This window comes from Panonychus citri, unplaced genomic scaffold (assembly GCF_014898815.1).
Source record: "Panonychus citri isolate SS breed McGregor unplaced genomic scaffold, ASM1489881v1 Contig00028, whole genome shotgun sequence".
In the NCBI taxonomy this organism is placed as follows: domain Eukaryota; kingdom Metazoa; phylum Arthropoda; class Arachnida; order Trombidiformes; family Tetranychidae; genus Panonychus; species Panonychus citri.
In genome coordinates, this window is record NW_026515433.1 from 2,023,224 (window position 1) to 2,034,993 (window position 11,770).

The window sequence follows — 11,770 nt, forward strand, 5'->3', positions numbered from 1 at the left end:
TCTAAATAGGTTAACACCAGGTAGCCTGATGTTAACCTATTGTTAATAAAAAATATCAATAAATATAATATTAAATTAGTTCGAAGTAGTTCCATTAGTAATTTCAATTACTAAACCTCAGCCGTCATAACCTTAGCCATTAAACCTCAGTCGTTATAAACTTAGCCATCAAACCTCAGCCACAAGAATATTAGCCGCCGACTCTTAATCGCCGAATCTTAACAGACTAATCTTAATCAATTGAATCTCAGCCATTGAATCTCAGCCATCGAGTCTTAACTACAAGAATCCCAGTTATTTAATAGTCAGAAATCATATTAATTCAATTATAATTATTGTTAATAACCTTCAACCGTTAAACTTGATTGAAATTCATCATCATCACCAGAATCTCATCACCAGAATCTCATCACCAGAATCTCATCACCAGAATTTCATTACTAGAATCTTTATCACCTCATCGAACTAACCAGGTAGCCTGATTAGTCATCTTTATTTATCTTTATATTATATTTTATGTAAAAGGTTACTTAATTAATAAGGTTACAATTCTCAGGTTAGAAAATCAATTATGAATATACAATAATTAATTTAATAGTTAATCAGAAAATTAATTTAGGAAACAACAACAATTAAAGTTAGACCATTAATTATCGGAAATCGTTAATAGTTAACTCAGTAAAATTACAGGAAATCAAATCAATTAACCAATTTAATAGTAATCAGTTAGTTAAGATTCACAGGGTAATTAAATAAATCAATTAGTATAAAGTTCCCATGAGAATCAATTTCATCGATTAGATCAAGAAAATTCGACATCAGTATAAAATCAAAAGTAAATCAATTAGAATCCTCAGAGTTAAATTTCATTTGACTACTCAAGTTCACCTTATTAATTAATTAATCTTCTTTCTTTAATTTGTGTTCAATTGATTTTCATCAATTTTCTTTAATTTGTGTTCAATTGATTTTCATCAATTCTTTTCTTTTAATTTGTGTTCAATTGATTTTCATCAATTTCTTTCTATTAATCCGTATTCTTATATTTTCTTCTTCTTTATTATATCTTAATCTCTTTATTGTTCACCCTCAATTATAAATCAATTATTAACTTGTGTACCCTTCTAAACATTTTATAAAATTATTACCATTAAACTTTAATTTGCCATATTTAAAACCGTCACAAAAACAAACGTGACATAAAGTACAGTGTATTTACTAATTACAATACTTTATTGACGGTCTAACAATTACTTTAATTGTATTCTCAAAGTAATCGTAAATTGCTATGAGCAATTAACACCTAATTTTAATTACTACGCAAATAAACAGGTATTATTAGTTGATTAGTCGAGGTTTCTATTGGTAAGAGCCATCTACATTTAAATTTACTAACATTTAATTATCAATAATTACAATCTAATGATAAATATATTGTGAAAATGATGCAAACCATTATTACTAAATTGTAATTAAAGGACAATTTAACGAGAAAAAAAAATTAATCGACTCAAGTAAACAGAAAATCTTAGCCGGTAAATTGGTTTACGTTTCATCGATTAATTTCCATCATCACTTTCAATCGACAATCAATTGAAAAAAGTCAATTAAATAGTTGAACTGTAAATTTGTCTCAACAGTAAATCCAATACTTAATATACCAAGTTAACAATTAACTCTAATTGTGTTTGAGGGTGATGTTGGGGTAGCCTCTCTGAACCACTGAATTAAGTGCGTTCAGTTTTCACTAGTTGAATGACAGTGAATTCAAATTTAAATGGCCAAAACAAAACACCCACTCTCCTCATTCACATTTTTTTTTTCGTCAACAATTAGACTGAACAATCAAAAATAGCTCATCTAAATGGTCACAATTAACTTTTTTTTCCATTCACAACAAAAAGATGTCCCTTTATTTATGTATTCCAGTCTAACCCAATGAATCGAATCATTTGATGAATGAAAGTAACAGAAAATACAATTACCTTTATCAATTTAAATTAACCATTAATCCGAATTCTGATCACGATTCTGGTTAATAAAAAGGCGTAGATACAGAATATCAAGTTTTCTCTATGTTTTTTCTTCTTATTCGTTTTCCATTTTCTTTATATTAATAATAATAACTCTCACTAATCGTAATCATGACGATAATAATAGATTATTAATCTTATCCCTTTGAATAAAATATTATTATGAATGAATTTTATTCAACAATCAGGATCTTTGAGTAAAACACACACCTAACAGTTACTTTTTATATAATAAGAAAAACTTACCTGTCAATTTTTTTTCTTATTCCATTTCTTTCTGAGATAACCTTTCATCTCTATCCTGATTTTTAATGGTAATTCTAACAATATATCAACTAATATCATGTTATCATTATATTTGACACAGAACTTTATGTTTATACTTTGAGAGTTATCGTTTGATTGATATTGGATTAATTCATATACTTTCACCACAAATTGAACGCAATTTGCACGATTCAGAATCTCAAGAACTTTCAAGTTTCAACCTTTCACCTTCAGTTCACATATTAATAATCATTATTTTTCCATGATAAATGACAGGTAAACTTTTCATCTAAAACTGTTAACTAATCAAGATAATATTTACTTTAATTATCATCTCAAGAATACTAATCATAATTAGTGCATCATTATTACCGTTATTTTATCATCTTTTCAACCTTGACCCAAGTAGTAAGATTAATTATGCCTGAGGTTAGATGGATGAATTGACTAATTAAGTAAACTAGCGAAAAGAGTTAATTGTCATTCAAAAAGCAAGTAGATTTTAACCTAAAACTTTATCGATTTAGAAAATTGATTGGCCCAAATTGATTATAAAACAATTAAAACTTTTATTAAGAAATTAAATCAGGATTGATACCAAAAGTAATCGAACCTGAAAAACTGTTACCATTATCAATTAAGTTGAGTAAAGTTTCATTTCCATGATTTTTGTAAACCCAATCATCTTCATTAAGGGTAAGAGGTTGATTGTTACTCGAATAAGAATTAACTAATTTAAGTTGATCGGTTAATTTAGGGTCAAAAAATATTTGACCAACATAAGTGATTTCATTTTTCTCGGTTGTATTTTTGTGAAAAACTTCAACGTGCATATGTAAACAACGTCCAGTATACCAACCAGGGACAATCGTCTCAAAGGTAACTTGACCATTGGAATCGGAGATTTGATAACCTCGACCGAATCTTTCATTATTAATTGAAGCGGGTCGACCTAAATCAGCCATTCCATTGTCCCCGGGACCACCATTATTGAGTTGTCCAAATCCACCCGGTCCATTTGGGCCAAAAGGTCCTTCAGGTCCAATAATGGGTAAACTTTTCGGGAAAAGTTCAACTCCAGAGTAAACACCAAGAGCGTTTGATTGCCAAACATGAACGTACATATTTTCCAGGGGATTACAATCATTGGAATTGATTAATTTAATTGTCAATTTCAATGGAAGACCAACTTGACCATCGGTAATATCAGATCTTAGTAAATCACTTGACAAAAAATAAGGTCCTTCAGTGTTAAATGGTGAGAGGACACATGAATGTTGATTGACTTCCCGTTTAAACTTTGCACAATTGACCACAGTCCGATCATGATTCAAATAATTACCAGGCCTATGGTGATCAGAAAAGGTTACATCAAGTATGGACAATAAAACATAAATGAAAACAAAATTATCCATGAAAACAGATTAAGTGTTTATAGCGAAACTTGATTACATTTAATTGTTCAATTGTGAATAATTATATCAAGAAAGATCTCTAAATAATTAAATGATTAGCTAAAACAATCGTTGAGTTTACAGAATTTGACTAATTAACTAATATTCAGGTCAATCGATCATTGTCATGATGATTTTAATAATTATCTTGTTGAGTTAACTTTACAATTAGTTTGCAATTTACCAGGAAAATACATTTAATCAGCTGATCTGTTTTAATGTATTTTCCTTTTATGTTATTTTTTCTCTCTCATAAATAATAGTTTCAAGATTTTCACATGAAATTTGATAAGTTGAGCTGAATTCTGGACTAGAATTTAAATGGTCATTATATATCCTTTTGGATTATCATCTCTGGTGTGTAAAGATTATACATACTAACTCACTGAACTTTTGTTCAAATCATCATGAAGACACAGGTTCCCAATGTTACCTTTGTTTCTGATGGTGTGTATTTTTGTCAACCTTGTATCATTTTCCATGTAATATTTTCAGTCTCTTTGTTTCTCAATTCAATCTCATCTCAATCTTTTATTTTATCCATGATTGGTTTGAATTCGTACCAAAGGAATTGAATTGACATGAATTCTGTGATTGAATTTTTGCTTCTCTCGAATTGAATAAGTTACAAGAGTTCCTCAAATGAACTTACTCCCTATGTTGATAAAGATTGATTGTTCCCATTGCAATGGAAAATGGTGGAAACATAGTAACCCAACACTACCACCCTCACAACCCACCCCACCAACCCACCTTATCCCTCTACCCTCTTCCTTCAAATATAAGAAAATAACTGTTATTTTATCAATAGTGGAGAAAATAGTAAATCGACTTAATCGATTTCCTCGAACCTGTTTTGTTGATATTTACCATTCAACTGAAACACTAGACAGTTTGAAACTTTTTTTTCTCATCTCTTTGAAACTCTTATCAACATCATCTCAAGAATATCACCAATTGGGCATGATAAATAAAAAAAATATATCGAACTGAGAAATATAATAACAATTGATATGTTCAATTGTCTTTAATCTTTTCCATCTTTCTTATTTTCTTGGCTTTGTTTAAATTGTTAAGAAATTGTTAATCATTATCATGATAATCATATTGTTGTGACGATGATTAATTCTCAATTGTTGGCCTCATCTACAATAAACATAATAATATATTTATCAACGATGATTGTGTTATGTTTCTTGGCTTCGAGTCAAGATCATTTTCCCTTGTTAAAAATGATTGAGCATTTTTATTAACAGAGGTTACTGATTCTATCCTCAGTCCTATCTGATTATGATGAATTGAAATGATTACTGTATTTAACTACCATAGAGATGAAGTATTTCCTTTATCCAACAATTTCCTCGACAGAGAAAGAGACAGAAAATTATCTCCTATTGATTAATATTGATAATCATTTAATGTTATTATTTCAAGGTTGACAAGATTCACTTCTAACTATTTACAGAATATAAACTTGATTAACTTACTATGAATTATCCGAGTCAAAGTTAATCTTTTATTTACTCAATTTTATCCAATATTTTAATCAACATGATTAAACTAACTAATATATACTTTCACTCAACATCTTTTAATCTTATAATCTGATATCATAATCGTTGGGTTTTCGTTGGTTAATTTTTAACGATATTCACAATCGATTACGACGAAAATTGTTCTAGAACTTTTTTCTTTCAAATTTTCTCCTGTTTTTGTTTATAATCACCAAATGAATTTGAACATAATGATTGTAATTATCATTAGCAGTTGTTCATCACCATTATTATCATTGTTGTCATTATATTATTATAACGATTTCTATGTTCATTGATGTTTTCTTTTTCCTCATTCTCTTCATCCTTTTTTTATTATCATTTATTAGTTTCTTTCATCATCATGATGATGGTTATTATCATGATAACAGAAAAGGTCACCTTCTTATATATGTTAATCAATTTCGAGTAACATGTTAATTGTGATAACAATAAGATGAATAGTTGTTGATTGTTGAACCATTGAAGATTCATTTGATTATCGATTTGTCGTTTCTTATAAGTTAAACATGGAAATAAAAACAATATAAATTGCAATAGAATCAAATTAAATAACATGATTAGAATTATAATAATATGAAATTGTTGATTATTCTCCTATTCTCCTTGATTGTTGATTGAATACTCTGACAATTACGATGATAATATTATGTTTAGACAACGACAACAACGCCTACTCCAGCATAGTATTAATTGTTGAACAATCAACAAATTTGATCAAAACCAATAGGCGAAAATTGTTGAATATCATCATTATCAATGTCTATGGATTCACAGCCCAACCTTTAATAAGATGAGCTGTCATTAGTTAGTCATTTAAATTGTTAACTCAAGTATTACCTTAATTGCTCAAGTGAATTTAATTTTTTTTTCTTCAAAAAAAAAACTAAAATTTAATCATTTGAATCATTATAATGAAGATGATTAATATTGAGATTTTTTCCCCGAATCATACTCATGTGGGCGATTGTTGTTATTACTTGATTGCGATTTGTTGATTAACTTGATATCTATTAATACCATTTAATTAATTGTTAATCCAAATGATTTAATGCTAATAATGTGTAACAGACAATTATCCTCTTCTCTGTTCAAGTTGATTAATCATTATCAAGGATATAATTAACGTAACGACAATATACTTGAATGATTATCAACATCTGAAATATAAGAAAAACAAAAAAAAATAAACAACCAAGTAAGTGTTATTGAGACAATTGTTGACTATTAATATTAAACTTGACCATCTCTCTCTTGGTCATCTTCATCTACAGGACAATCATTAAATTATCTCATTGATTGATTGACTTTTCCCTCTGTGTTCATGTTGGTATATTAATGGTAACAATAATTGTCTCGATTGTTACTATTGTCTTTTTTTTGTTGTATTTCTTATCCTGTGTTTCAATTTCATTCCTTGTTGAGCAATACAAATTGAACATATAAATGATTAACTAATTGTTCAAGTTACCATTAAGAGTGGAGATAGTTGCTCATTCTTGAAATTAGTTTCTTCCATCAGATGATTTAGAGATGAGGATTCATCTTCCAATTGAAAATCTCCCAAAGAAACTTTGTAAAACAATCAATAGCATCATAACCTCTTGATTTTAATTATAATTATAATTGATAATTTAATCAGATAATTATCACACTAGGTTAGTGTGGTCTCATGAATTACCAATTAACTTTTGAATTTTTCTCTTTTCGAGTTCAATTATCCATAATTATTCATATTTCATGAATACTTTTATCTCCACCCACCATGACCCTCCCTCTCCCTCTGGTTTCCTGAATTTATCAACATTTTGTCAAACTTTTTTTTCTTCTTCCTCTCTTGACTTTAATATCATCATTATCAACCGTTTATTCATGTTGATCAATCATCAGAATGATGAAATTTTCATCAGATTCAACGAAAAATTAGCCCACAGTTTGATTGATTGTTGGCCTGATTATTTCTGATTCTAAGGTAAAAACTTCACTTGCAAGGTAAAGACAAAAAAAGAGCCATTTTTTCATCAGTTATCATTTTCATCTTCATCTCAACTAACCAAAATTGTAATAAATTACATGTAACTGACCTCTGTCCATCCCTCGATAGTTTTACCTGGTTTACCTTGCGTAGGCGATATAGTCACATCCTCTTTGGAAATGTGATTCTTGTTTACATCATGAATTCATCTTAATTTGATTGAAATTTTGGGCTTAAAAAGAAAACTCTTCTTCCATTTAATCAACTACAATCAGAGGAAATTAATAATCACTATAAACACATAATATCATTGATCCTTTTTTATCCTTGTTGATAAAGATAAACGTCTCATAATCATGATGATTATGATTCTCATAATACAGTTACATTTACATTCACTCGAATTTGATTGAATTTCTGACATTAATCTTTCATAGAATAATGTTCAGTACATTATCATGAAGTTCACTAGGGACTCAAATCTTTTCCATGTCAAAAAGAAAGGGTAGATTTATTTTCACTTGATATTTAAAATTCTGAAATAGATATTAAATTAAAATGATTAAATATGAAAATATTATGTTATAAGCAAAATGTTAAACTAATCTGAACGCATAATAGTTAATTGATTACTTTGCCTAAATGTAATGCATATGTAAACAGTAGTATTCATATTGTATGATGATGGATTTAAATTCATTTCAATCATCACAACTTTATCCATCTTAATTTGTGGAGGATATCAATTGTTATTTTCTTTGGTTTTTCATGAAATTTTCAGGGTAAGGTGAATATTATTTTATTCTCATGGTGTTGGGTTATTGTTTGCTCGTTTTCTGTTGATTTCATGGGGATTGGGACTATTATTTACTGAATATCCATCAATATATTGATTTTGATTCAGATTAGGTTCATGTTTCTTGATTCTATTTCATAATGTCCAAAGGTTTTTGGTGAAATAACTTTGATCAGCAAGTGATGGTTAAGTGATGTAATAAGATGGAAGTGTAAGTAAGCAGAAATGTTCAGATTGAATCCATCAGCGATTCCATGTCACGAATTGCATTTTTTGTGTATTTTTTGCCAATTTCAGACAAAATGAGCTACATTTTATTGTCATTATCATCTCTCTCTCTCTCTTTTTCTCATCATGGTAAAGTTATCATCTAACTCAGACTCAACTTATCACGTCTAATTCAATGTTTCATTTACTGTTACATGTTATCCTGTTTATTGCACCAAACCCATGGTAACCTCACGGTGTTTGGGTGAAGTCTTTTTCATTTTGGTTTACCTTTTTTTTTCATTAACTAATCATGATTAGTTGATCATCGGCGTGACAATGCAAAGAGTCAAAGGTTGATTGAAATTGTTAATTTCAACTTGATTGATTAACTCGACACACCTTGGAGCTGTTATTATCATTTACAATATCCTGTCCTTCATATAACATTGTTAATTGAATCCTAGATGATTATGAGATATTGAGACAATGTTAAATTGTTTCATTTAATTACACTGGTTTATTTTACCTTGACAATTTACTGATTGTCATTTTCACCTACATGAAAAAACTGTTTCTCATGTTTACATAATAACCAAACTTTGATTTATCTGATATTTAAATAAATTGTTGATTTATCTATTGATTACCAATCAATTTTAAACTTTAATAATGTGATGTTTTTGTACATAAAAGTTAATTGTTTGACTTATTGCAAAGTTTAATTGATTAATTACTGATGAAAATTTTTTGTTTCTTTTTTTTCCAATACACACAGAACCGTAATGTTGATTTTCCTATTTGTTGCTGCCTTCATTTGGCTCGCAACTTTATTAATTATGATGTTGGCTGCACGATTAAGGGTAAAGTATATTGATTATCACCTCTAATTGTCATAAGTCATGATTAACTAATTAGTTAATTAATCAAATTATTTTCTATTTACCAGTGTATGCGAAAAGATATAGCCAAATATTTCCTAATGAGATTGGGAATCATGATATTTACCGTTGTGATAATTTACGCTGTTGCACAAGTTAATGTGGTAAGCAATTGAACAGTAATCATAATTAAATCAATCACTAATCATTAACCCAAAAGTAAATTGTATCCAAGATGATAGATCAACTCAAATGATTAAATTAACTTTGTTTTTCTCACATCACAATAAGTTTAACATTTACTTTTGTCGAAATGTTTATTGGATTTGTTGTTGTTCTGTGTTAATGTTATCGCATTGAGTTAACATTTTATCAAATTAAATTTGATTCAATTCTATTAATTGTTATTCTCTCTCTTTCTTTATTACAGTTTTCCTGTCTAGAGGAGCCTCGATGTGATATCAACTCAACGATCGCAATTCCTAAGCCATTTATGCAAGATCATCGAATCTGCCCTCTCCCCCAATATATTGTTCTAAGCTGTGTTATTGCATTTCTACCATTGGTTGTATTCCTAAGACTTCCAGTTCTACTTAAAGGAGCATTGATAATTCCAATGGCTGCTGTTTTCTTATTAGTAATTGAATTAACTCACACTCAGTTATTCACTTGTTACGATTTAAGGGTTGGGTGAGTAACTATAATAATAGAAGCACGTTAATTATGAACGATAATGATCTTGAGGTTGGTTTTCGTTAATTAATCTTATATCTAATTCTTATCTGTATTCAGATTTACATGTTGTTACTTTTGAAAAGATTCAATTTGTTGTTGTTCAGTTTTCTCTCTTCATGTTTTTATCATGTTATGGTTTCCTTTTTGGTGAAAATTTCATTTACGAATTTGTGATTCTATGAGTAAACTGAATTAAGATTAAAGGAAGAGGGAGAAATGTTATCATTCCTATGACTTTCCTGTTTTTCCTTTCATCATTTTACTCTCTATCATGAAGATGAGGATGGAGATGGAGATGATGTTGATGAGCCAAACTAAACCTCTTTGTATTTATACCTAATATTAGCTCTCAAAGTGAAATCAAATACTCCAAAAATTGTCTTTCTTTAAGTTTCTCTTACTTATCTTGCAGTTTTCATATGTCAGAGCATCTTTATCTTCATCATCATCATCATCATCATCATCCTCTTTTTTATCATCAAGTTCATCATCTTATCCTCTCTCCCTCTCCCTCTCTCTTTTACTTTTTTTTCTCAATCTATTTCACTTGATGAGATGAACAGTTAAGCTTGTATTGGTTTTTCAATTAAAATTTAAAAATCTCCTGTTAATATAATTTAATTTGATATGATACATGAATTGATTAACATAATTACTTGAAACATGTTTAATAGCAATTTAAATTGTCTCATCAGTTAACTATTGAACTTTTCAGGTATCATCTGAGAATTTGAGATTTTATCATTGGAAAAGTATATTATTTAAATTGATTATAATAATATTCATCTTATCGACAAGTTTCATCGTAGTTTTTTTTATTGAGATGATTATTATCATTTCCATAGGAAATAATTTCTCTCACTGGAAAATTAATTTTCATTCAGTTGAATTAAAACTTTTATCTATTTGATTCATCAAATGATTATAACTTATTTGATTTTCTCACCGTTGATTTAATTCACTTTTGATTATAAATCACTTTATATTGATTATAATTATATATATTCATTGATTGTTACCATCATTCACAAGCTAATGAGTTTATTTCAATGATTAGTTTATTGGTTGAAATATAATATAATATAATCAATTGAATATTGATTATCAATTGTTGAGACAAAGATTTATCAGAGATAAATACATGATTAACTGGCCATGTTTAATTGCATTAATCTTTTGGAAGATTTTCTTTTAATTAGTACTAATTGTTTATCGTTTTCAGATCAATCATACCCATGGATATTGTTGGTATCGTTGTGATTATTATCTTTTCAATTGCTGTTCTTATTCATGGGCGACAAGTTGAGTGGACATCAAGACTTGATTTCCTCTGGAATGCTCAGGTAAATCAGCGTTAATTGTTACTCAATTAAAGGTAGAAAAGTCTTGTTTACTAATTATCTTAATTTCCTTGATTTTTATCACAGGCTAATGAGGAAAAAATTGAAATGCATGAATTACAAGATAGCAATCGACGGATTTTATTCAATTTATTACCTGCTCATGTGGCTACTCATTTTCTTGATAATCAATTACGTAATAATATGGTAAGATAATTAAATTATTCAATTATCACTGGACAATTTATTTAATATAATTTTGTGATCAATTTCCAACAGGAGCTTTATAGTCATTCATATAATAAAATAGGAGTTATGTTTGCATCGATTCCCAATTTTCATGAGTTTTACGTTGAAATGGATGGAAATAATCAAGGGGTTGAGTGCCTTCGTTTACTCAATGAGATTATTGCTGATTTTGATGAGGTTTGTTGACAATTTATCATCATTTATCTTCCGTCTTTTATGTTCATTGTTTTCCTAATGAGAAAATAATAGTAATAAAATGAAATAAAACTAATTGAATTTC

The 11,770-nt window shown here is 28.5% G+C and overlaps 2 protein-coding genes across 2 annotated transcripts in view; one reads left to right on the forward strand and one right to left on the reverse strand.

Moving 5' to 3' along the window:
* Positions 1–11,770, forward strand: part of LOC128397080 (Ca(2+)/calmodulin-responsive adenylate cyclase-like) — a 36,709-nt gene that overhangs the window by 20,503 nt on the left and 4,436 nt on the right. The window contains exons 3-8 of the mRNA XM_053357750.1: positions 9,064–9,148; positions 9,235–9,330; positions 9,597–9,856; positions 11,124–11,244; positions 11,329–11,448; positions 11,521–11,667. Coding sequence (XP_053213725.1) covers positions 9,064–9,148; positions 9,235–9,330; positions 9,597–9,856; positions 11,124–11,244; positions 11,329–11,448; positions 11,521–11,667 — 829 coding nt within the window. The remainder of the gene's footprint in view (positions 1–9,063; positions 9,149–9,234; positions 9,331–9,596; positions 9,857–11,123; positions 11,245–11,328; positions 11,449–11,520; positions 11,668–11,770) is intronic.
* LOC128397098 (uncharacterized) lies at positions 2,797–3,918 on the reverse strand. The gene has a single exon (XM_053357778.1). It carries the CDS (start codon positions 3,713–3,715, stop codon positions 2,873–2,875), a length of 843 nt encoding a protein of 280 aa, XP_053213753.1. The 5' UTR covers positions 3,716–3,918; the 3' UTR covers positions 2,797–2,872.

What these genes read in the sequence shown, in the direction of transcription:
- LOC128397098 (XM_053357778.1), bottom strand. Translation starts at nt 3,715, where the DNA reads ATGGATAATTTTGTTTTCATTTATGTTTTATTGTCCATACTTGATGTA.